Source organism: Bombina bombina, chromosome 1, assembly GCF_027579735.1.
Source record: "Bombina bombina isolate aBomBom1 chromosome 1, aBomBom1.pri, whole genome shotgun sequence".
NCBI classification, from domain to species: domain Eukaryota; kingdom Metazoa; phylum Chordata; class Amphibia; order Anura; family Bombinatoridae; genus Bombina; species Bombina bombina.
In genome coordinates, this window is record NC_069499.1 from 1486176602 (window position 1) to 1486204046 (window position 27445).

Below are 27445 nucleotides of genomic sequence, written 5' to 3' on the forward strand. Positions count from 1 at the left end.
GTGCCCCCTATCAACGACATTGTTTGTCTTGGCAATGGAGGTAGTTGCGACTTATATTAGAAATTCCCATGATATTAAAGGTATTCAGACTCACACGATATTAAAGGTATTCAGGCTCACATGAATACAAAGTATCTTTATATGCAGATGACATACAACTTACGTTAACAGACTTAAAATCCTCCATAACCCCATTGATGTCTCTGTTACATACTTATGGCAATTTATCTAATTTCTGAATCAACACAAATCAGAATTTATCACTATAGGAATTTCAGCACAAGACTTATCCCCCCTAACATCGTATAAATTCAAACACCAACCCAACTCTATCAAATACTTATACATCGACATCTCATCAAATCTTGACAAGCTAATTCCGTTAAATTATACTACCCTAAAAGCAAATATAACTACCACTCTTCAAACTTGGTCCTCCAAGCCCATCTCGTTTCTTGGTAGAATTAATATTATTAAAATGACGATACTACCTAAGATACTATACTTTCTGCAGACACTACCCATCCCGCTACCCGAAAACTTACTACACCAATTTTAAAAACTCCTAAACTCATTTATCTGTCAACATAAACGTCCACGAATAGCTATACAAACAATGTACAGCCCCAAACATAAAGGTGAACAAGGAGTTCCCAATCTCTCACTATACCGCAAGGCAATATTCTTAACACAAATTGGTGCAGACATAGCCTCCATAAAGAATGGGTGACTCTGGAACACAACTTGATCAGTTCTACACTAGGTGGCCTATGCTGGCTCCAAACTACACGTAAAAACCCACCTATAGCACCACCCTTCCTAATAATCAAGACATTTAAAGTATGGGACAACATTCTCTGAAAATGTAAAACCATCTCCACTCAATATTCCGCACTCACGCCCAAAATGACCCAAAATTCATATTTCAACACCCCTCGACACTAACAACTATCCCTACATTACAGCAGGCTTATATGTGCTACATCCTCCTACAAAATAGTAAATTAAAGTCAAAGGAGGAATTTGTAGAACTTCTGGGACCCAAATTTGACAACTGGTTCAAATACCAACAACTTTCACATTTTCTTCCAACTCACCCTGACAGAACAATCCTACATCAGAACCTCACATCCTATGAAACACTCTGCCTTCTCACACACCCACATACAGGTATTCTATCAAATGTGTATAAACTACTTCAGTTAGATCACACAAATAAACCCCCTTCATACACCCACAAATGGGAAATAGAACTAGGGAAAAAAACAAACACCACAGATTTGGGTTACCATTTGCAGAGAAATATGTTTGTCCACCTCATCCATTTTCACATCGGAAATGAAAATGAAACTCCTATGCAGATGGCACTACACCCCTGATAGGCTTAACACAAGGTCAAAAAAGAAATTGACCAAGCCCTAGACACATCCTTACCTCTATGCCCATGGATATTCATTTTCACCTTCCACCAATAAAAGTCCTAAAAGACCTAAAGTCTTAGCCATCTACCACACATGTAATACACAAATGTCATCACCACTCACTAAGAACCTTACTTAGGCATTATTTACAGAACACGGTTCATTATGAAAAGATATATGAAAGATATATGAAAATATTTTTGTTTATGCTTCTTACCACTGTATCTTTAAAAAAATGTGTATGTTTATTACTTGTTGAACATGAAACGGTTTTCATTTTGTAAAACCTATATTTATCAATAAAGAAAAAAAAATTGTACAGATAAAAAGCTTTTTGGGTATTAAAAAGTGTTGAAAATCAGTTTTCAAAAAAGTTAAAATGCAGCATTTGGAATTTGTTTTTTGAAAAATGTATGTTTGTAATTTAATTACAAACATAAAAATAACAATATTACCCAAAAAAATTAATAAAAATAAATGTGCTGATATGACTGTTCTGGCTTGAAGAGCTTTATGGCTCAACTCATGGGGGTATATTTATCAAAGTGCAAGCAGACATAATACAATGTAGCGTATCATGTCCTCTGCACATCGATAAATGCCATCAGCATACTCTGTCTGCATTTATCATTGCACAAGCAGTTCACCAGAACTGCTTGTGCAATACCGCCCCCTGCAGATTCGCTAGCAGGGGGTATCAATCAATTTGATCGGGTTGATTTCTGTCCGCCGCCTCAGAGCAGACGGACAGGTTATGGAGCAGCGGTCTTTAGAAAACAAGGGGCATCAAGCTTCATTCGGAGCATGATAATTCGGCACCATGGTCTGCTGATATGGTATCCAAAAGCAGACTTCTTTCTCTTCCTTTCCAGGAAAATATTTTTTGGGACCTGGACTGGATGCTATTATTGAAACAAGCACTGGAGGTTAATTTGCTTTCCTACAACAGGACAAAAAACTAAGGGCAAGGTTTAGTCTACTGGATGTTTTCACTTATTTTGTCCTAATGCAAGCATGGTTCCGCTTAGTGTAAATATATACAATAGTTGCACCTTTCTTTCTCAGGGCCTTTTTGCTACAATCTTCACTTGTATGTAATCTCAAAGAAAGGAAACCAAACACTAGTGACATATCTTCATGCAACACAAATCCTTAATGGAAGATATAGATGTTTATTGATCAAGCTGACTTCAACACGACATTTCAACTCGAACAGTGCATTACTTTATTTTAATAAAACTATTAAAATGCCTAAATATAATTCAGCTGTAAAATGCTTTTAAAATGCTCCACACATATCTAAGGCGACACCTGCCTTTCACAAAAGCAAATAAATCTCTAAAAGAGCTGAATCACGTGACTGGGGCAGGCTCAACATAGACCTCATGGCCTCACACATGAATCAAAAGCTATCCCAGTATTGTGTGAGCTCTCTAAATCCAAAGGCAACTCTAATAGATGATCTAAAGATTCCCTAGTCATTCTGTCTGATTTACATCTTTTGTGTTACTATCCAGGGTAATATCCATGATAAAACAGGAAAGTTTCTCTTTAATACTGATTGTTCCAGCATTACCTTGCAGGACTTTGTATGTGGGTCTAATAAAAATGTTCTCCAGCCATCCTTGTCGTCTTCCTCTTAGAAAGACCGTTTCTCTAAAGGGCCCTTCATTCATCAAGACCTTAAATATCTAAGTTTGACAGCATGGTGTTTGAACTTCCAATTATGTCCAATAGAGGTTTCCCTGATCATGTGATAGACACTTTGATTCCAGCCCAAAAGCCTGTTCCAGGAGCATTTATTACAAGGTGTGTAAAGTTTTCCTTACCTGGTGTGAAACTAAGGGCTCCATTTATTAAGCAGTGGATGCTGTTTTGGAGGCCCATTGTTTCAGGGTTTGCCTGAAATGGAAGTTAAGAAGCAGCGGTCATAAGATTGGATTGAAATCATCCTAATCCGATACAATCTGGATGATTGACAGCAGCTGCTAGCGACCGATGGGCCACTAGTGAGCAGGGGGTGGCATTGCACAAGCATTTTACCAGAATGACAAATGCGGACAATTTTTACAGGATGCCCTGGAAAAAAAGGTTTATCAGAAAGTTTTGTCCTTGTTAGCCTTGTATCTCACAAACATTTCTGAACTCCCTGACATTCAAGCCATTGTTCAAGCATTGGTGAGGATAAGACCTATGATCAGACCAGCTTCTCCGCTGTTGAACCTTAAAGTGTCAGTAAATGTTTTACGTATCACATATTGTCAGACTATAAAGTTCTGAGCAGTTAGCTATTATATTTTTTAAAATAACATATTTTAAAATGAAGTAATAGCATATAGAAATTACCTAAAATTAACGTTATGGAAGTCCTAACTCTCCGCCCATCAAGGCGATCCTATTGTGGGAGTGTTATCTCTGCTAACAGTTCACCCCCAGTAACTCCCATTACTGCTCGTTCACAAGCTTTTTTCTGTTAAGCGTTTCTGGCCAGCTTGTCAAACTGCGCATGCGCATTAATAGCGTGATGGCAAACACTGGATCGCTGTTATTTTAGTATAGCGATTCATTGTTTTAGTATCGTATGTGAAAATGCAAGAAAGGACTTATTGTTTACCTTGGATGCTTAAAATAAAAGGAAAAATATTGAATTTTTTACAGTTCCTGTGTAACTTCATTATGCGCATGCCCAGTATGTCTCCAGCAAATCCCTGTCAATCAATGATCGCGCATCCCTGACACTCAAGGAGCTGCGCGGTCGATACATAGGGACATAGGGGATTGGTTAGAAAGATGAAGAATAGGAAAAATATCATTAGACATAACCAGCATTGGGCGGTCAGCATTAACTCCCTGTAAGTAAGGTTAGTGGATGATTCTAATGATGTTAGAAATAGTTTTAAAATGTGAAATGCCGCCAGATCGTCATATTTGCATGAGGCATTTTGAAAAATGAAATGAAAAAAACCTACGTTTACTGTCCCTTTAAAAGGATATAAAACACAACAATTTTATTTTGTGATTCACACAGAGCATACTATTTTTAAAAAGTTTTCCATTTAATTCTAATATCAAATGTGCTTGGTTCCCATGGTATTCTGTGTTGAAGACACACCTAGGTAGGCATATGGAGCACTACATGGCAGGAAATAGTGCTGCCCTCTAGTGGCAAATAGATTCTTACATTCTTGCAAAACTGCTGCCATATATTGCTCCAGAAATGGGCCAACTCCTAAGCATACATCCCTGCTTTTCAACAAAATATACCAAGAGAACGAAGAAGAATTGATCATTGTAAATTAGAACGTTGTTTCAAGTGGCATGCTCTAGCTGAACCATGAAAAAAATATTTTGGGTATCAAATCACTTTAACTGTTTTCCCACCCTATATAATTGTGGTTTGTAGGTATAGGATTCTGCATGGGATGGCTCATGGACTCTCACCATCTTTTGAAAGAAAACAAAATATGTGCTTACCTGATTAATTCATTTATTTCATGATGGTGAGAGTCCACAAGACCCGCCTTTGTTTCCTCAGTACTGTTGGGAGCAGTATCAGTTTGCACTTCACTTACACTTTTCTACTTTTCTAAAATTCTCCTTTCTCTTGGCCATATGTATGACTAAGGGATCATGGGAAAATGGGAGAGATTTAAAGCTCTGTTATATTGGGTGTTTTGCCTACTCCTAGTGGACTGGACTTTAATCCGACATGTGATCAGGTAAGCATACATTTTGTTTTTATTATTTTACAGATGCCGTGGAAAGCTTCTCATGTCGATGGAAACAATTCTGATCTTCTGGGAAAGCTGCTGGTGTCCGTTGTATCAGTAAGAATTTTTTTTTATCCAGGCCTGTTTAGATGCTGCTCTTTACAATAGTAAGACTATGTACACATAGAACACGTCTTAACTATTAATTATTTGAAGTGTTTTTAACTGTTTTAAGAAAACCTAAAAATACCGCTAGCTTTACTTGTGGAATTTCAGCAACGTACTAGGTGAGCAGGCAGTGTATATTTTGGTTTTATGAACCTCTGATCAAATGGTTAAAGGGACATGAAACCCACATTGTTTCTTTCATGAATGCATTTTTAAACATCTTTCTAATTTACTTCTACTATCTAATTTGTTTTATTCTCTTGATATTCTTTGCTGAAAAGCATATTTAGATATGCTCAGTAGCTGCTGATTGGTTGCTGCACATAGAAGCCTCATGTGATTGGCTCACCCATGTGCATTGCTTTTTCTTCAAATAAGGATATCTAAAAATGAAGCAAAATAAATAATAGAAGTAAATTGTAATGTTGTTTAAATTTGTATGTTCTATCTGAAGCATGAATAAAGATTTTGGGTTTAGTGGCCCTTTAACTAACACCCCTTCCTGAAAAATTTGTCAAACCTACTCTCTTAAATATACAGAGTTGGAAGAATCACAACAGGGTTACATTAAAGGCACAGACTACTTGAACATTGTTATTGTTTAAAAAGATAGAAAATCCCTTCATTACCCATTCTTTAGTTTTGCATAACCAACACTGTTATATTAATATACTTTTTACCTCTTTTATTACTACCTGTATCTAAACCCATGTAGACTGCTCCTTATCTCAGTGCTTTTAACAATCTTGCACTTTAGCCAACCAGTGCTGGTTCTTGAATAGCAATTATCATTCTCCACAGGGCTAAGCACAATGTTATCTATATGGCACCCATGAACTAGCTCTGTCTAGCTGTTGTGCAAAATTTAAAAAGTACTGAGATAAGGGTCAGCCTACCGGAGCTTAAAAAAAGCAAACTAAGAGATTATAAAGTATATTAATATAACATATGCAAAGCTGAAGAAAGGGTATTAAAGGCATAGAGGCATATTTATCAAAGTGCGAGCGGTCATGATACGATGTAGCATATCATGTCCGCTGCACATCAATAAATGCGACAGCATACGCTATCGGCATTTATCATTGCACAAGCAGTTCAAAAGAACTGCTTGTGCAATACCGCCCCCTGCAGATTTGTGGCTAATAGGCAGCTAGCAGGGGGTGTCATTTAACCCGATCGTATTTGATCGGGTTGATTTCTGTCCGCCGTCTTTAGACCCCTGCTTCATAACTTCTGTTTCCGGCGAGCCAGAAGAATCGCTGGAAACAAGGGGCATCAAGCTCCATTCGGAGCTTGATAATTCGTCCCCATAATCTTTTTAAACGTTTAAAAAAAAAAAAAATCAAGTAGACTGTCCCTTTATATAACAAACTGTACTAAACTATCTGAGGGGAACCAACAAGCTCCCTAAATTAGCCCAGACAGGTAAATCACTAATCACAAGGCTGCAACCCTCCACCTTAAAGGTTTAAGGATCTTCATCCACAAGGACCAAAAGTACAACTTGTTATTTAGCTACTTAGACAATACAAAGAGTACTGGATGCTCACCCCCCTTGAAATCTACTTAGTCAAAGACGAATTTGGTGCTGAAATATATATTTAAAAACAACACTTTATTGCTTCAGTTTAAAAAATAGAAGTTGACGAGTGCTGTGATAAAAAATGAATGAGCAGTAATAATTTGATGCATTGAACTCATGACACCTTACTTATAGAAATACAGGTACAAGAATCAGGAGTTTTTCAAACTTTTCCCCCAAGACCCAGTGCAATGATAAAACATACCTTCGTGACCCTATTTTTATGCTTGGTCTGAAAATTTATAATAATAATATACAAGATAGCTACAATTTTTGGCAAAGTGTTGTAAAAGGTAATAACACACACCAAACACACGCTCATACAACACACACCACACGCACTCTCATACAACACACACCACACGCACTCTCATACAACACACACCACACGCACTCTCATACAACACACACCAAACACACGCTCATACAACACACACCACACGCACTCTCATACAACACACACACTCTTCTACAACACACCACACACACTCTCATACAACAAACACATCACACACACTCTCATACAAAACACACCACACGCACTCTCATACAACACACACACACTCTTCTACAACACACACATCACACACACCACACACACCACACACACTCTCATACAACAAACACATCACACACACCACACACACTCTCATACAAAACACACCACACGCACTCTCATACAACACACACACACTCTTCTACAACACACACATCACACACACCACACAAACCACACACACTCTCATACAGCACACATCAAACACACTCTCATAGAACACGCACACCAAACACACTCTCATACAACACACACCACACGCACTCTCATACAACACATACACTCTTCTACAACACACACATCACACACACCACACACACTCTCATACAACAAACACATCACACACACTCCTACAATACACACACTTTCCTACAACACACACACACAAGTCACGACCCAGTAAACATGGTATTGTGACCCAGTAAGGGGTCCCGACAAGTGGTTTTAAGAACCCTGCAATACGCAATTATTCTATAAACAATTAATTAAACTACCAGATGATCTAAATCCTGAATGAAGCATTATTTATACTTTTATTTCTCCACAGCCATACATTCACTGTGTGATTCTACTATTTATCTTGCGTTTCTTGGAGATAAAGAATGGTGGGAAATCACTAAGAAAGGACGTGATATTCAGGTGCGTGTGCATGATATTATCCTGAGCATCTTAGGCATTACCAAATATTTAAAGGGACAGAAAACCCAAACTTTTTTTTTCATGATTTGGATAGAACATACAATTTTAAACAACTTTCCAATTTACTTGTATTATAAAATTTGCTTCATTCTCTTGTTATCCTTTGCTGAAGGAACCGCTTTGCACTGCTGTCTGCTAGATTAGCACTTCTAGTTATCCAATCACAAGAGACTGATGTGTGCAGGCACCAATCAGCTGCTAGCTCCTACTAGTATAAGATATGTGCATATTCTTTTTCAATAAGGGAAACCAAGAGAATGAAGCACAGTTGAAAATAAAAGTGAATTTAAAAGTGTCTTAAATGACATGTTCTATCTGAATCATGCAAGTTTAATTGTGACTTTCCTATCCCTTAAAAGTGTGAACATAAAATAATATTTTTTTTATAAAGGGATTTGAAGGAAGATAAACTTTCACAAATTATAATGTCTACATTTTTCATGTGCAAAATGATGTTACACTATAAGTTTGCATTTTTTGTAATATTCTTTACTGATTGAAATCAGACTGCATGTTATATAAACTTGAGTTATAACAAGAAAATAATATCACAGCTCTAGGACAAAATAGATTTGCTTTATAAGCCCCAGAAATATAGTTTCATTCTACATTCTCCTTCAAAAGTTACTTTGTTAAAGTAAAGATAGGTATAAAGGGAGCTAAAATTGCAAAAAGAAAATTCTCTACTGTGTTAAGAGTATTTCATTATTGCACTTTTGCTTGCAAAGAAATATAGGATGTATCATAATCTTGTGCTTCTCTTCGATGGATAATGATTTCTGAACCCTAGTTGGTATTGAGATGGTGTTTTTTTTCCAGTGGTCACAATCCTAAAATGCTTTTAATCTTAGTACCCCTCAACCTGTAAATAGTTACCCCCAGAAAGCAACACAATATAGTTAACGTTATTAATCTACCTATTTTTATAATGCAAAAACCAAATGTCACGTTTGTTTATTGGGTTATTTATTTGGCCAACTTTTATTACTGTAAAAGTGCATATTCATCTGTATCTGTTTAGTGATATCATCTATTATGGAGGAAAGTCATTTCAGTTTGTTTATATTTGAAAACTTTTCAAGGTAAAGGGTAATAAACTGATAAGTGTTGTCTGAGGTTTATCAAGTCCTTTTAGTAGCGGAATTTGATACGGTAAAAAATAGGATCGGAAGTGTGTTGTTAAATTCTCAGAATTTTGATTGTGATCATCCATACAAGACTGTCACATGTATAGGACCATTTGTCACCCAACTGATAATGAAAAAAGTTCTGATTGTGATTGTGTCAATATGGAAAATGGTTCATATTCAACATGAGAAGGAACAGAAGCCCCTTGTTATTATATTTTAGTTTTCTTGCTATAGAATACAATATCAGCCAAGTCTAAACATTTTTAAAACAAATTAAAATCATGTTTGCTGCATTTGTTTTTCAGTCACCAAACTCCAGCCACCTCTTGGATTATTTGAAAAAGTCAATTTGTGCTTTAGTCTGCAGCCAACAAGGCTAGCCTTTCATTAAGTTAGTATAAACTGAATTGCTGTGCAGTTATCTGTTGAAACCAATTGGGGAAATATATGTAGCAGTGTTAGCCTTGAAAATCTGTATAGTACATTTACAGCTCTGAGAATGAGAAAATTTCAGAGCTAAGTTACATGAAAAAGGGGCAACATTAATAATGAAAGAACATTCTAAAGTTGTTCTACTACATCTAATAAACATATTCTATTAACATTTCAATAGATTTACTGTCCCTTTAATTAGAACATACAGTTGTGTTTTTGTTTAAAATTACAACTCTGGGACTCTTAACTTAATTCTTGTGACTGTAGTGATCGCATGAAAAAGAATAAGGTCTGGAAATTCACAGAGGCTCCAGATTTTGAAGATGAGGATGTGCGAGCAGAGAGAGCCAGAGTGGGAGAATATATGGCACCAGAGTACAATGAGGTAAAGTCCACATACATTTTTATAGAAATTACAAAGCATGTAAACACATAAATACTCATGTACACATACGTATATAGAACTGCATTGAAGCACTTTGCAGTTAAGTAAATAAAAACATGTAAAAGCATATTTATGAAAATTCATATTTAAAGGGACAGTAAACCTTAAAAATAATGTTATATAATTCTGCACATAGTGCAGAATTATATAACATTATATTAGCCAAACTTTGTAAATCATAATATTCCCTTTTTATTTTGTAAAAATACCGCTGTTTTACAGACCCACTCTCTGTACTCTGCTGAGCGGGTCTGTTGTTTTTACTGAGCGCATCGGGCCAGCTGTATAGTCTTTGATTTACAAAGTTTGGCTAATATAATGTTATATAATTCTGCACTATGTGCAGAATTATATAACATTATTTTTAAGGTTTACTGACCCTTTAATAAAGTGTTATAGTGTGTAAATATTTCAAATTCCAATGTTCTGCACATAGCGGTAAAGAAATATGCAAAACAGAATGAGAAGCAGTCTGCCAGGAACGAACAGCAGCATCAATAGCTTGTTCTATGGCCCGGTTGCCACCTGGTAGTAGCTTCTTTCTGCCCAATTGTGCTTTTCACAGAGGCCATAGAACAAGCTATTGATGTTGCTGTTCGTTCCTGGCAGACTGCTTCTCATTCTGTTTTGCATATGTAAAGAAATATGTTTATGTCGGGTTAGCACGCAAGTAGGGTGTTAGGTTTTTCCCCTTTTCTTTGCTCCATTGACTTTCGGGCCTTTCTATCGAAAGGAGCATGACGGCCCGTGTTTCTGGCTAGTCTTCAGACTCACCAGAAACAGCAGTTATGAAGCAGCGGTCACAAAGACCGCTGCTCCATAACCTGTCCGCCTGCTCTTTTATTACTACCTGTATCTAAACCCATGTAGACTGCTCCTTATCTCAGTGCTTTTAACAATCTTGCACTTTAGCCAACCAGTGCTGGTTCTTGAATAGCAATTATTATTCTCCACAGGGCTAATCACAATGTTATCTATATGGCACCCATGAACTAGCTCTGTCTAGCTGTTGTGCAAAATTTAAAAAGTACTGAGATAAGGGTCAGCCTACCGGAGCTTAAAAAAAGCAAACTAAGAGATTATAAAGTATATTAATATAACATATGCAAAGCTGAAGAAAGGGTATTAAATAGAGGCATATTTATCAAAGTGCGAGCGGTCATGATACGATGTAGCATATCATGTCCGCTGCACATTGATAAATGCGACAGCATACGCTATCGGCATTTATCATTGCACAAGCAGTTCAAAAGAACTGCTTGTGCAATACCGCCCCCTGCAGATTTGTGGCTAATCGGCCGCTAGCAGGGGGTGTCATTTAACCCGATCGTATTTGATCGGGTTGATTTCTGTCCGCCGTCTTTAGACCCCTGCTTCATAACTTCTATTTCCGGCGAGCCAGTAGAATCGCTGGAAACAAGGGGCATCAAGCTCCATTCGGAGCTTGATAATTCGGCCCCATAATCTTTTTAAACGTTTTAAAAAAAAAAAAATCAAGTAGACTGTCCCTTTATATAACAAACTGTACTAAACTATCTGAGGGGAACCAACAAGCTCCCTAAATTAGCCCAGACAGGTAAATCACTAATCACAAGGCTGCAACCCTCCACCTTAAAGGTTTAAGGATCTTCATCCACAAGGACCAAAAGTACAACTTGTTATTTAGCTACTTAGACAATACAAAGAGTACTGGATGCTCACCCCCCCTTGAAATCTACTTAGTCAAAGACGAATTTGGTGCTGAAATATATATTTAAAAACAACACTTTATTGCTTCAGTTTAACAAATAGAAGTTGACGAGTGCTGTGATAAAAAATGAATGAGCAGTAATAATTTGATGCATTGAACTCATGACACCTTACTTATAGAAATACAGGTACAAGAATCAGGGGTTTTTCAAACTTTTCCCCCAAGACCCAGTGCAATGATACAACATACCTTCGTGACCCTATTTTTATGCTTGGTCTGAAAATTTATAATAATAATATACAAGATAGCTACAATTTTTGGCAAAGTGTTGTAAAAGGTAATAACACACACCAAACACACGCTCATACAACACACACCACACGCACTCTCATACAACAGAGTTCTTTGCTCCATTGACTTTCGGGCCTTTCTATCGAAAGGAGCATGACGGCCCGTGTTTTTGGCGAGTCTTCAGACTCACCAGAAACAGCAGTTATGAAGCAGCGGTCACAAAGACTGCTGCTCCATAACCTGTCCACCTGCTCTGAGCAGGCGGACAGACATCACCGGAAATCAACCCGATCGAGTACGATCCGGTTGATTGACACCCCCCAGCTCGCGGCCCATTGGCCGTGAGTCTGCAGGGGGCGGCGTTGCACCAGCAGCTCTTGTGAGCTGCTGGTGCAATTCTGAATACGGAGAGCGTATTGCTCTCCGTATTCAGCGAGGTCTGGCGGACCTGATCCGCACTGTCGGATCAGGTCTGCCAGACCTTAATAAAGTTTTTTTGCGTGCATCCGGTTAGCGCACGAGCAATAACTTTTTACTTTCAAGCGCTACCCAACACGCTCTTCTAGCACGCGAGCCAAAGCGCTAAATAATGCTCCACTCATAATCTGGCCCTATATAAACAAACATGTTAACAGAACATTGTATTTTACAAATACTTATATCCTATTATATGAATAATTATCATACTGTGATCATTTTTGGACCGCGTGTAATCTAGCTAAAATCAAGGAGAATTAAAAACTAAGCATATTGCACATTGTCTATGTAGTTCATTGATATGAGGGAATAGAAATTTACTTTGAAAAATAAATGATAAATTGGTAATAAGAATGAACATATAAAGCACTTCCCAGTGTTAAATATTTCAATAGAAAAATAGAAAAGTTGGATTAACAAAAAAATTTTTTATAACTGGGAATATCTATAACTGCTCACTTCATGCTCAGAGCTACACAAAGGGCTAATTTATTGACAGCCCCTGCTAGCAGCCGATTGGCCACCAGTGAGCAGGGTGAGGCATTGCATAAGAATTTCACCAGAAATGCTTGTTCAATGATAAATGCGGACAGCCTATTTTGTTTCCTTTTAGCGATGTCGAGCGAACATAATTCGCTATAGTGAATCATGTCCTCTTGACATATGATAAATCAACCCCATAGGGAGGACATACTTCATGTGCTACTATATATATTCAAGAGTTGATCAAAATACTTCAGAAAAACTTAATGTTTTTTTTAAACATAAAATCATCATTAAAGTCTATTGATTTCTTTGTAGATAAATCACTTTGTAAAAGGATTGTGATCATCCCTAGAATTAGGAAACTAACAGAATCTTTTCTTTCTAATGACACAATGAGTCCACGGATCATCATTAATTACTGTTGGGAATATCCCTCCTGCCCAGCAGGAGGCGGCAAAGAGCACCACAGCAAAGCTGTTAAATATCACCTACCCTCTATCCCACCCCAGTCATTCTCTTTGCCTACGTTAGAGCAAGGAAGTGGTAAAGTTAGGTGTTAGTAAAAGATTCTTCAATCAAGAGTTTATTATTTTTTAAGTAGTACAAGATTGTGCTGCTTTGTTCTGGGGTGTAGCCATAGTCCACATCAGTCTCTTCAGTAGAGCACTGGTGGTTTTAGAGCAATGGGAACTTGTGGGACATAATTCTCACTGCGCCTCCCATATATTTATGCTGCCCTAATCCTGAAAGCCTGAGTAAGATTACTCAGACTTTATCTCTTTTTCCACAGGTCCATGTGAGGGAGAGAACCTCTCAAACCTAGTGAGCTGCCTTGCTGCCTGGCAGATTTATGAGGTAAGTGCTGACTTTATTTTTTCTGGGACTAGTAAAGTTTGGGCACTTTATTCATTAGGAAAAAATATGGCATTTTATTATTTTCCTGAAATGATACAGTAATCCTAATGTAAAACAAGGAAAGGTACAGCCGCACAGCAAGAGACTTCAGAGGGCCTAATTAAAAAATATATCTTTATTGTAAATCCATTAAAATACCAATACAAGGCAGGCAAACACCCTGACTAGTTTCGTGCTCCCTTGAGCACTTAATCATAGTGTATGTTTGCAAAGCGCACACTCCTTATTTAAAGGGAGAACAGCACCCAATAGTTATTTAAAAAGACAGTACAAACGTACATAAAATTCATACAAAAATATTTTCTTAATTACAATCATTATGTCAACAAGAAAAAATAGCACAATAGAAAACATTAACATCAATTATAAAAAATAAAACAATTCCTAACATCTAAAACCAATCTTAATGTTAATTGAAGCACAACTCCATTCATTTACATACCTAAATATAATAGTAGAAAAAGTGTGAGAAATACAAGTATGTATGCATATTTATGCATACAAACATGGTATTCCCACTACAATACTTAAAAAAAAAAACAATACATATCTATTGGCATGACAAAAAGCATATGAAAATTGGCATAATATTAAATCACCACATACAGCTATATGACTTAAGGAACAGATGATCATTCAATAAAATAACTCATGTCCCACTCCCGATTTAATCCTTGGGGGGTGATAGTCTTCAATCTATATATCCAATATAATTCTTGTTTAAGTAACATTTTATGTCTATCACCTCCCCTAGGTGGAAACCTCACTTGATCAATGGCCTGGACCCTCATATTGAATATGTTGGTCATATGGATCTGATTAAAATGTCTTGCCACTGCAGATTCTTTAACATACTCCCTAGTGTCCCTGATGTGTTCCCTAATCCTGGATCTCAATTCCCTGGTCGTTGGACCAGTGTACTTTAAGGAACAAAATTTGCACTCTAGGAGATAAATAACAAAGGTAGTTCTACAATTAGCATAAAACTTATGTGTAAATTCTTCACCAGTTACAGTGCTTCTGAAGCCATTACTTACATGTAAGAATCCACAAGTGAAACAAGGACCATGACCACACCTAAAAGTCCCTTTCTTTCTCTTGTTAAGTGTATCCAGTCCACGGATCATCCATTACTTGTGGGATATTCTCCTTCCCAACAGGAAGTTGCAAGAGGATCACCCACAGCAGAGCTGCTATATAGCTCCTCCCCTCACTGCCATATCCAGTCATTCTCTTGCAACTCTCAACTAAGATGGAGGTCGTAAGAGGACTGTGGTGTTTTATACTTAGTTTATTTCTTCAATCAAAAGTTTGTTATTTTTAAATGGTACCGGAGTGTACTGTTTATCTCAGGCAGTATTTAGAAGAAGAATCTGCCTGCGTTTTGATCTTAGCAGAAGTAACTAAGATCCTTTGCTGTTCTCACATATTCTGAGGAGTGAGGTAACTTCAGAGGGGGAATAGCGTGCAGGTTTTCCTGTAATAAGGTATGTGCAGTTAAAATATTTTTCTAGGGATGGAATTTGCTAGAAAATGCTGCTGATACCGAAGTAATGTAAGTAAAGCCTTAAATGCAGTGATAGCGACTGGTATCAGGCTTATTAATAGAGATACATACTCTTATAAAAGTGTATTTTAAAACGTTTGCTGGCATGTTTAATCGTTTTTTACATATGTTTGGTGATAAAACTTATTGGGGCCTAGTTTTTTCCACATGGCTGGCTTGAATTTTGCCTAGAAACAGTTCCCTGAGGCTTCCCACTGTTGTAATATGAGTGGGAGGGGCCTATTTTGGCGTTTTTTTTGCACAGCAAAAATTACAGACACAGACATCCAGCTTCTTCCTGCATGATCCAGGACTTCTCTGAAGGGCTCAAAAGGCTTCAAAAGTCGTATTGAGGGAGGTAAAAAGCCACAGTAGAGCTGTGGCAGTTATTGTGACTGTTTAATAAACGTTTTTGTCATTTGTTATTCCGTTTTTGGTATTAAGGGGTTAATCATCCATTTGCAAGTGGGTACAATGCTCTGCTAACGTATTACATACACTGTAAAAATTTCGTTAGTGTAACTGCATTTTTTCACTGTTATTTCAAAATTTGGGAAAATTTGTGTTTCTTAAAGGCGCAGTAATGTTTTTTTATATTGCTTGTAAACTTGTTTTAAAGTGTTTTCCAAGCTTGCTAGTCTCATTGCTAGTCTGTTTAAACATGTCTGACACAGAGGAACCTACTTGTTCATTATGTTTGAAAGCCATGGTGGAGCCCCATAGGAGAATGTGTACTAAATGTATTGATTTCACCTTAAACAGTAAAGATCAGTCTTTATCTATAAAAGAATTATCACCAGAGGGTTCTGTCGAGGGGGAAGTTATGCCGACTAACTCTCCCCATGTGTCAGACCCTTCGCCTCCCGCTCAGGGGACGCACACTAATATGGCGCCAATTACATCAGGGACGCCCATAGCGATTACCTTGCAGGACATGGCTGCAATCATGAATAATACCCTGTCAGAGGTATTATCTAGATTGCCTGAATTAAGAGGCAAGCGCGATAGCTCTGGGGTTAGGAGAGATACAGAGCGAGCAAATGCTGTTAGAGCCATGTCTGATACTGCGTCACAGTATGCAGAACAAGAGGACGGAGAGCTTCAGTCTGTGGGTGACATCTCTTACTCGGGGAAACCTGATTCAGAGATTTCTAATTTTAAATTTAAGCTTGAGAACCTCCGTGTATTGCTTGGGGAGGTATTAGCTGCTCTGAATGACTGTAACACAGTTGCAATTCCAGAGAAATTGTGTAGGCTGGATAGATACTATGCGGTGCCGGTGTGTACTGATGTTTTTCCTATACCTAAAAGGCTTACAGAAATTATTAGCAAGGAGTGGGATAGACCCGGTGTGCCCTTTTCCCCACCTCCTATATTTAGAAAAATGTTTCCAATAGACGCCACTACACGGGACTTATGGCAGACGGTCCCTAAGGTGGTGGGAGCAGTTTCTACTTTAGCAAAGCATACCACTATCCCGGTTGAGGACAGTTGTGCTTTTTCAGATCCAATGGATAAAAAATTGGAGGGTTACCTTAAGAAAATGTTTATTCAACAAGGTTTTATTTTACAGCCCCTTGCATGCATTGCGCCTGTCACTGCTGCGGCGGCATTCTGGTTTGAGGCCCTGGAAGAGGCCATCAAGACAGCTCCATTGAATGAAATTATTGACAAGCTTAGAACGCTTAAGCTAGCTAACTCATTTGTTTCTGATGCCATTGTTCATTTGACTAAACTAACGGCTAAGAATTCCGGATTCGCCATCCAGGCGCGTAGGGCGCTATGGCTTAAATCCTGGTCAGCTGAAGTGACTTCAAAGTCTAAATTACTCAACATTCCTTTCAAGGGGCAGACCTTATTCGGGCCTGGCTTGAAGGAAATTCTTGCTGACATTACTGGAGGCAAGGGTCATACCCTTCCTCAGGACAGGGCCAAATCAAAGGCCAAACAGTCTAATTTTCGTGCCTTTCGAAATTTCAAGGCAGGAGCAGCATCAACTTCCTCCGCTTCAAAACAAGAGGGAACAGTTGCTCATTCCAGACAGGCCTGGAAACCTAACCAGTCCTGGAACAAGGGCAAGCAGGCCAGAAAGCCTGCTGCTGCCCTCAAGACAGCATGAAGGAACGGCCCCCTATCCGGAAACGGATCTAGTGGGGGGCAGACTTTCTCTCTTCGCCCAGGCGTGGGCAAGAGATGTTCAGGATCCCTGGGCGTTGGAGATCATATCTCAGGGATATCTTCTGGACTTCAAGGCTTCTCCTCCACAAGGGAGATTTCATCTTTCAAGGTTATCAGCAAACCAGATAAAGAAAGAGGCATTCCTAAGCTGTGTGCAAGACCTCCTAGTAATGGGAGTGATCCATCCAGTTCCGCGGACGGAACAGGGACAGGGATTTTATTCAAATCTGTTTGTGGTTCCCAAGAAAGATGGAACCTTCAGACCAATCTTGGATCTAAAGATCTTAAACAAATTCCTCAGAGTTCCATCATTCAAAATGGAAACTATTCGGACCATCCTACCCATGATCCAAGAGGGTCAGTACATGACCCCAGTGGACTTAAAGGATGCCTACCTTCACATACCGATTCACAAAGATCATCATCGGTTCCTAAGGTTTGCCTTTCTAGACAGGCTTTACCAATTTGTAGCTCTTCCCTTCGGGTTGGCCACTGCCCCGAGAATTTTTACAAAGGTTCTGGGCTCACTTCTGGCGGTTCTAAGACCGCGAGGCATAGCGGTGGCTCTGTATCTAGACGACATCCTGATACAGGCGTCAAGCTTTCAAATTGCCAAGTCTCATACAGAGATAGTTCTGGCATTTCTGAGGTCGCATGGGTGGAAAGTGAATGTGGAAAAGAGTTCTCTATCACCACTCACAAGAGTCTCCTTCCTAGGGACTCTTTTATAGATTCTGTAGAGATGAAAATTTACCTGACGGAGTCCAGGTTATCAAAACTTCTAAATGCTTGCCGTGTCCTTCATTCCATTCCACGCCCGTCAGTGGCTCAGTGCATGGAAGTAATCGGCTTAATGGTAGCGGCAATGGACATAGTGCCATTTGCGCGCCTGCATCTCAGACCGCTGCAATTATGCATGCTAAGTCAGTGGAATGGGGATTACTCAGATTTGTCCCCTCTACTAAATCTGGATCAAGAGACCAGAGATTATCTTCTCTGGTGGCTTTCTCGGGTCCATCTGTCCAAGGGTATGACCTTTCGCAGGCCAGATTGGACGATTGTAACAACAGATGCCAGCCTTCTAGGTTGGGGCGCAGTCTGGAACTCCCTGAAGGACTCAGGAGGAGAAACTCCTCCCAATAAATATTCTGGAGTTAAGAGCAATATTCAATGCTCTTCTAGCTTGGCCTCAGTTAGCAACACTGAGGTTCATCAGATTTCAGTCGGACAACATCACGACTGTGGCTTACATCAACCATCAAGGGGGAACCAGGAGTTCCCTAGCGATGTTGGAAGTCTCAAAGATAATTCGCTGGGCAGAGTCTCACTCTTGCCACCTGTCAGCGATCCACATCCCAGGCGTAGAAGAACTGGGAGGCGGATTTTCTAAGTCATCAGACTTTTCATCCGGGGGAGTGGGAACTCCATCCGGAGGTGTTTGCTCAACTGGTCCATCTTTGGGGCAAACCAGAACTGGATCTCATGGCGTCTCGCCAGAACGCCAAGCTTCCTTGTTACGGATCCAGGTCCAGGGACCCGGGAGCAACGCTGATAGATGCTCTAGCAGCTCCTTGGTTCTTCAACCTGGCCTATGTGTTTCCACCGTTTCCTCTGCTCCCTCGACTGATTGCCAAAATCAAACAGGAGAGAGCATCGGTGATTCTGATAGCGCCTGCGTGGCCACGCAGGACCTGGTATGCAGACCTAGTGGACATGTCATCTCTTCCACCATGGACTCTGCCTCTGCCTCTGAGGCAGGACCTTCTAATACAAGGTCCTTTCAATCATCCAAATCTAATTTCTCTGAGACTGACTGCATGGAGATTGAACGCTTGATCTTATCAAGGCGTGGCTTCTCCGAGTCAGTCATTGATACCTTAATACAGGCTCGGAAGCCTGTCACCAGGAAAATCTACCATAAGATATGGCGTAAATATCTTTATTGGTGTGAATCCAAGAGTTACTCATGGAGTAAGGTTAGGATTCCTAGGATATTGTCCTTTCTCCAAGAGGGTTTGGACAAAGGCTTATCAGCTAGTTCTTTCAAAGGACAGATCTCTGCTCTGTCTATTCTTTTGCACAAGCGTGTGGCAGAAGTTCCAGACGTCCAGGCATTTTGTCAGGCTTTGGTTAGGATTAAGCCTGTGTTTAAAACTGTTGCTCCTCCGTGGAGCTTAAACTTGGTTCTTAAAGTTCTTCAGGGAGTTCCGTTTGAACCCCTTCATTCCATTGATATTAAACTTTTATCTTGGAAAGTTCTGTTTTTGATGGCTATTTCCTCGGCTCGAAGAGTCTCTGAGTTATCTGCCTTACATTGTGATTCTCCTTATCTGATTTTTCATTCAGACAAGGTAGTTCTGCGTACCAAACCTGGGTTTTTACCTAAGGCGGTTTCTAACAGGAATATCAATCAAGAGATTGTTGTTCCATCATTGTGTCCTAATCCTTCTTCAAAGAAGGAACGTCTTTTGCATAATCTGGACGTAATCCGTGCCTTGAAGTTTTACTTACAGGCTACTAAAGATTTTCGTCAAACATCTGCCCTGTTTGTCGTTTACTCTGGACAGAGGAGAGGTCAAAAAGCTTCGACAACCTCTCTCTCCTTTTGGCTTCGGAGCATAATACGCTTAGACTATGAGACTGCTGGACAGCAGCCCCCTGAAAGGATTACAGCTCATTCTACTAGAGCTGTGGCTTCCACTTGGGCCTTTAAAAATGAGGCCTCTGTTGAACAGATTTGCAAGGCTGCGACTTGGTCTTCTCTTCACACCTTTTCAAAATTTTACAAATTTGACACTTTTGCTTCTTCGGACGCTGTTTTTGGGAGAAAGGTTCTACAGGCAGCGGTTCCTTCCCTTTAAGTTCCTGCCTTGCCCCTCCCATCATCCGTGTACTTTAGCTTTGGTATTGGTATCCCACAAGTAATGGATGATCCGTGGACTGGATACACTTAACAAGAGAAAACATAATTTATGCTTACCTGATAAATTTATTTCTCTTGTAGTGTATCCAGTCCACGGCCCGCCCTGTCCTTTTAAGGCAGGTTTAAATTTTAATTAAACTACAGTCACCACTGCACCCTATGGTTTCTCCTTTCTCGTCTTGTTTCGGTCGAATGACTGGATATGGCAGTGAGGGGAGGAGCTATATAGCAACTCTGCTGTGGGTGATCCTCTTGCAACTTCCTGTTGGGATGGAGAATATCCCACAAGTAATGGATGATCCGTGGACTGGATACTCTACAAGAGAAATACATTTATCAGGTAAGCATAAATTATGTTTTTTGATCCAATCACTTCTATCAGTGTGTTCCGAATGCACTAAACTAGGAGATAGTCTGGAGAAAAAAGTAGAGGGTGTTTTCGGCACAAACTTACAAGTATCAACATACGACTTAAGGGTGGCATCCTCCTCAAGCATATGAAGATTGCTTTTTAAAATAGAGCATATTTGATAAAACTGGCTTGAAAATTCTGTTGTGAAGACCACCGTTTCTTGAGCTATAGGGTCCCTTCTTTTTGACCCCTAGATCAACTCAGACTGGTACTTATTTTTTTATTTCATTGTATGTATAATTGAGTTGTTGTTCATCATAACCCCTTTGTTTCAGCCGCGCCATTAATGTTTTTGCTTGTTGTTCAAACAGTTTACTAGAATTAGTATTCCTATGTAAACGCATAAACTGACCCCTGGGAATTGATTGAACCAAATATGGTGGATGACATGACTTAGCATGTAAAATAGTGTTCCCAGCTGTTGGTCACTTACAACAATGCCCATTTCAACGTCACCTCTTAAGGTCAAGTCAAGAAAATTAGCTGTAACACCATAAGTTTCACCTATGAATCTGAGATTAAGTTCATTATGACTAAGATATGTCAGAAAACCTGTATAATCAAAAGGCTCCCTAACCACAAAAATCATATCATCAATAAACCGCATGTAAAACATGATCTGTTCTTTAAAGGGATTCTGTTCAGTATATAGGTACAAGTTCTCCCACCACCCTACATACAAATTAGCGAACGAGGGGGCAAACTTCGCCCCCATTGCCGTGCCACAGATCTGTAGAAAAAATTCCTTATCGAACATAAAAATATTATGTTCTAACAGGAATTCAATAATTTCACAAAGGACCAATTTAATCTCATTCGAGAATCTAGTATACATATCAAAGAAATATTTTATGGCTTGAATGCTAAGGAGATAGCTCAGAGCCGGACAGATAGCTCAGCATGCTAAGGCATTGTGGCTGAGCTCTGTAGCAAGCCAAGGGTTGCAGGTTCGATCCCCGGCGAGGTCCACTCAGCCTTTCATCTTTTCAAGGTCAATAAAATGAGCAGTGCCTTGAGACCCTTACAGGTTATTAGCCGCGCTTTACAACTACCCAATACAATAGAATGCAGTGGCATCCACCACTACCCATTGAAACTCTTGGTCCCATCTGAAATTTTCAAGTAGACATAAAAGATGAGTAGAGTCCCTAAAATAGCTTTTCAGACCTCTCACCAAGGGTTGCAGAATTGTGTCAATCCACTCTGATGTGGATTCAAACAATGACCCAATCCCAGAGATGATGGGACGTCCGGGGGATTGGTCAAGCTCTTATGAGTTTTTGGTAGATAATGAAATATTGGAATCCGAGGATTCTCTGGGACCAATGACTCAACCTGGTCCTTAGTGAGAATTCCAATAGCAATAGCTTGTTCAAGTATATTCCTAAATTTAGATTTAAACAAAAACGTGGGAGTGATTGTTCCTGTTCCAATGCAGGAACGAGGTCTGGGATTCTATTCCAATCTGTTCGTGGTTCCCAAGAAGGAGGGAAACTTCAGACCAATTTTAGATCTCAAAAATCTAAACAAGTTTCTCAGAGTGCCGTCCTTCAAGATGGAAACTATTCGTTCCATTCTTCCTCTGGTCTAAGAGGGTCAATTTATGACCACAGTGGATTTAAAGGACGCATACCTGCATGTTCCCATCCACAGGGACTTTCACAAGTTTCTAAGGTTTGCATTTCTAGGCAAACATTTCCAGTTCATGGCTCTTCCATTCGGTCTTGCCACAGCTCCCAGAATTTTCTCAAAGGTTCTGGGATCCCTGCTGGCGGTGCTCCGATTGCGGGGCATTTCAGTGGCACCTTATCTGGACGATATTCTATTTCAGGCGCCTTACTTTCAACAAGCAAGATCACACGCGGAAATGTTGTTATCTTTCCTGCGGTCTCACGGATGGATTCCAACTACAAGGTTAGTTTTCTTGAGAACCCTAATAGACTCCTCATCAATGAAAATTTTTCTGACAGAAGTCAGGGAATCAAAGATTTTTGATTCTTGTCTAGCACTTCAGTCCTCTCCTCGGCCATCAGTGGCTCAGTGCATGGAGGTAATTGGGCTGAGGGTAGCAGCAATGGACATCATTCTGTTCGCCTGTTTCCACCTCAGACTTCTGCAGTTAATCATGCTCAGGCAGTGGAACAGATATTTTGCGGATCTGTCTCCGCAATTACAGCTGCAGCAGGAGATAAGGGATCTCTACTTTGGTGGTTGTCTCAGGATCATCTCTCCCAGGGAACCTGCTTTTGCAGATCTTCCTGGGTGATTGTGACAACAGATGCCAGCCTTCTGGGAAGGGAAGCAGTTTGGGGCTCTCTAAAGGCTCAGGGAACATGGACTCGGTCGGAGTCTGTTCTACCCATAAACATTCTGGAATTGAGAGCAATCTTCAATGCTCTCCTGGCCTGGCCTCAGTTAGCTTCAGACTGGTTCATCAGGTTCCAGTCGGATAATATAACATCAATGGCTTACATCACCCGTCAGGGAGGAACTCGGAGTTCCTTGGCCATGACAGAGGTAGCCAAGATCATTCAGTGGGCGGAGACCCACAATTGCTATCTGTTGGCGATCCACATTCCAGGAGTGGACATCTGGGAGGCGGACTTCCTAAGCAGGCAGACCTTTCACCCGGGGGAGTGGGAACTCCATCCGGAAGTGTTTTCCAGCCTGATTCTCAAATGGGGTCAGTCGGAATTGGATCTCATGGCTTCTTGGCAGAATGCCAAGCTTCTGTGGTACGGGTCGAGGTCAAGGAACCCTCAGGCTCTACTGATAGATGCTCTGACGGTACCTTGGATTTTCAGTCTCGCATACCTATTTCCTCCGTTTGCTCTTCTACCTCGAGTCATTGCTTGGATCAAGCAGGAAAGGGTGTCGGTGATCCTCCTTACACCGGCATGGCCTCGCAGGATTTGGTATGCAGACCTGGTGGACATGTCATCTCTTCCACCTTGGAGACTTCTTTTGAGGAAGGACCTTCTACTTCAAGGACCCTTCTTTCATCCAAATCTAGTTTCTCTGACGCTGACTGCTACAAGTTTGAATGCTTAATTTATCCAAGCGTGGATTTTCGGAATCGGTTATTGAGACCATGATTCAGGCTTGTAAACCTGTGACTAGAAAGATTTACCATAAGATATGGTGTAAATATCTATACTGGTGTGAATCCAAGGGCTACTCTTTGAGTAGAGTTTGGATTCCTAGAATTCTGTCCTTTCTCCAAGAAGGTTTGGAGAAGGGATTATCAGCAAGTTCCCTAAAGGGTCAAATATCTGCCTTGTCTATTTTGTTACATAAACGTCTGGCGGACTTCCCAGACGTACAATTGTTTTGTCAGGCCTTAGTCAGGATCAGGCCTGTATTCAAACCATTTACTCCTCCTTGGAGTCTCAATTTAGTTCTTAAAGTTATTCAAGGGGCTCCGTTTGAGCTGATGCATTCCTTAGATATTAAGTTGTTATCTTTGAAATTATTATTTCTTGTCGCTATTTCATCTGCTCGTAGAGTTTCAGAGCTCTCGGTATTACAGTATGAGTCTCCTTACCTTATTTTTTAATCGGATAGGGTGGTTTTACGTACTAAATTAGAGTTTCTCCCTAAAGTAGTTTCAGACCAGAACATTAATCAGGAGATTGTTGTTCCTTCCTTGTGTCCTAATCCATCTTCTTAGGAGGAACGGATTCTACACAATCTGAACGTGGTATGTGCACTAAAATTCTATTTACAGGCGACTAAGGATTTTCTTCAGTCTTCTGTTTAACGTAAGGGACAGAAAGCTACGGCTACTTCTCTTTCTTTGTGGCTGAAGAGTATCATTTGCTTTGCCTATGAAACTGCTGAACAGCAGCCTCCCGAGAGAGTAACGGCTCTTTCTACAAGGGTTGTTTCCTCTTCCTGGGCATTCAAAATGAAGCCTTTATGGAACAGTTTTGCAAGACTGCAACTTGGTCCTCTCTTCACTCTTTTTCAAACTTCTATAAATTTGACTTTTTAGCCTCAGCTGAGGTCGCTTTTGGGAGAGAGGTTCTTCAAGCAGTGGTGCCTTCCATTTAGGTTTCCTGTCTTATCCCTCCCTTATCATGTGTGTACTCTAGCTTGGGTATTGATTCTCAACAGTAATTAATGATGATCCGTGGATTCATTGTGTCATTAGAAAGAAAACAAAATTTATGCTTAACTGATAAATTTATTTATTTCTTGATACGGACCGCCCTGTTATTTAGACAGGTTGTTAGCATTTTATAAACTTCAGACACCTCTGCACCTTGTTGTTTCCTTTCTCTCCTTTACTTTGGTCGAATGACTGGGGTGGGATAGAGGGGAGGTGATATTTAACAGCTTCGCTGTGGCGCTTTTTGCCGCATCCTGCTGGGCAGGAGTGATATTCCCAACAGTAATTAATGATGATCCGTGGACTCATCGTGTCAAAAAAGAAAGAAATTTATCAGGTAAGCATACATTTTGTTTTTTCCTTTTTTGAATGTACCATAATAGCTCTGTAGTACTTAAAGGCACATTAAACTGCTGGGTACAACTACAGTAGCAGAATTACTACTAACTATGCTATAGTTTTCCCTCCTGTACTTGCAGCTGTCTTAAAAGCCGTTCTCTTATTTTAACTCATTAAAGAATCCAGCTGCTAAAGCTCTGCATTTTATACTGGGTGCCGCCTTCTTTTATCTCACGTATTTTTGCTTCCTGTGACAAAAGTAGTGCATTTTCATAGATCGGCTTTTTGACAGCTGTTCCTTGCACTTCAGTTTAGTTCACTTTAAACAGAGCAGAAGTGTTACATTTTTGCAGTTTTTGGCACAATTTAAAAGTTAAATAACAAATATCAGTTACAAGATGGCGGCGCCCAGTGTGGAGATGCAGAGCTTCACTAACTAATACATGTAAGGGGTTAATGACTTTGAAGTGAGCTGCAGGCACAGGAGGGAAATAATAGCATGATGTGTAGTAATCATTTTACTGTGGTTGTCCTCAGCAGTTTAATGTCCCTTTAACAAGAGCATTATAGCAAATCCATAAGAATATACTTTTATCTGTTTAGACATAATTATTAGCATGAACATGGGGCATCTTGTAATCTGCTAGTCATTAGACCATAGTTTATAAAATTATGATAATATTGGAAGTCAGGAGTGAAATCATATGTTCAATATAACTGGCAAAACTATACGTAGATAATACAAAAAGTATTTTAAAAGTATTACAAGTGGCTCTTGGGGGCACTTCCGGTGGAGGAGGAGCTACACAGGTGTGCTGCACAGGTGTAGCCTAAGCAATAGCTCCAGTCCCATACCTGCTGGCGGTAAATCTCTATGCGCCCAGCCCCCAGCCTTTGACTCTGGGCTGATGCATTTGCATGGACAGCTAAGTAAATCTGCTCCGGAACCCATGCTAGTGGCCTATCATCCCACTGGCCTTTGCTACCTCCATCTATCTGGACTTTTTTTTATCACACGAAATATAAAATATCCATCATACCTGCTCTTTTCTTGGGCCTGAACTTTGCTGATACATTCAAACTCACCCTGGCTTCTGGGACCGTGCCTGTCCGCTAAAGAATACCTGCACTGTCACTACAGGGCAAAACCCCCCCTGTGCGCCAGCCACCCCATGACAAACCAACTTTAAACTGCCGGCTAATTTTGCCTCTAAAGACGCCGCACTGCGGCAACTCTGTTAGTAGTTTTTCCTCTACTATTGTAAACGTGTGACTGCCGCATTGATGTGGCCCTACTAACACTCTACCTTTTCATCTGATCTATCCGCTGCGGTCTCCCCGCTACCCTGCTGATTCACGGATCTGCCTGCTGCTGTGTTGTGGCCCCGCTGGTGCTCTGCTCTCACACTCCGCACCTCTGTGACCCTTCTGACGGCCCGTGGAACGGCTCTCCCTTGCTCCTCCCTCCCCCACCGGTGCTGCGTGGGAGGGAACGGGGCTCAAACACAGAGCAGGACTTCGGTCCGGGGGCATCCCTTACAGACTGCCTTGCTGCACAGGCTGGTGCTGCTGCCTCCCCCGGTCCCGACGATCTGAGAGGGGGACCGACGCCGCCCACTAGACTAGCCGGAGCAGAGGAGGAGATACAGCAGTCCCTGCTTTGGAATCGAGCTGCTTGCCGGAGTACCTGAGCAGACGACGGACTCCCGGAGTGGCTGGATAACGCGCGGAAGGGAGGGGTAAGCTGCCAAACAGGCACCTCAGAGCAGATACACCTTGTGTTCTCTTCTTTTTTCTTATATATATTGCCAGTGCCACCCGAAGGAAATGTATATATAAGGACTGACAGGGTTTGACCCTGAAACCGATAAAGGAGCAAGAAGCTCTTAAAAAGTACCTGGGGACTTAAATGGGACTCTTACCACTCTGAA

At 40.3% G+C, this 27445-nt stretch overlaps 1 protein-coding gene across 2 annotated transcripts in view; it reads left to right on the top strand.

Annotated features, from left to right (window-relative positions):
- ABCA5 (ATP binding cassette subfamily A member 5) overlaps positions 1-27445 on the top strand; it is a 477891-nt gene that overhangs the window by 369045 nt on the left and 81401 nt on the right. For both annotated transcript variants that reach the window (XM_053707235.1, XM_053707226.1), the window contains exons 27-29: positions 5174-5248; positions 7985-8076; positions 9969-10086. In XM_053707235.1, coding sequence (XP_053563210.1) covers positions 5174-5248; positions 7985-8076; positions 9969-10086 — 285 coding nt within the window. The remainder of the gene's footprint in view (positions 1-5173; positions 5249-7984; positions 8077-9968; positions 10087-27445) is intronic.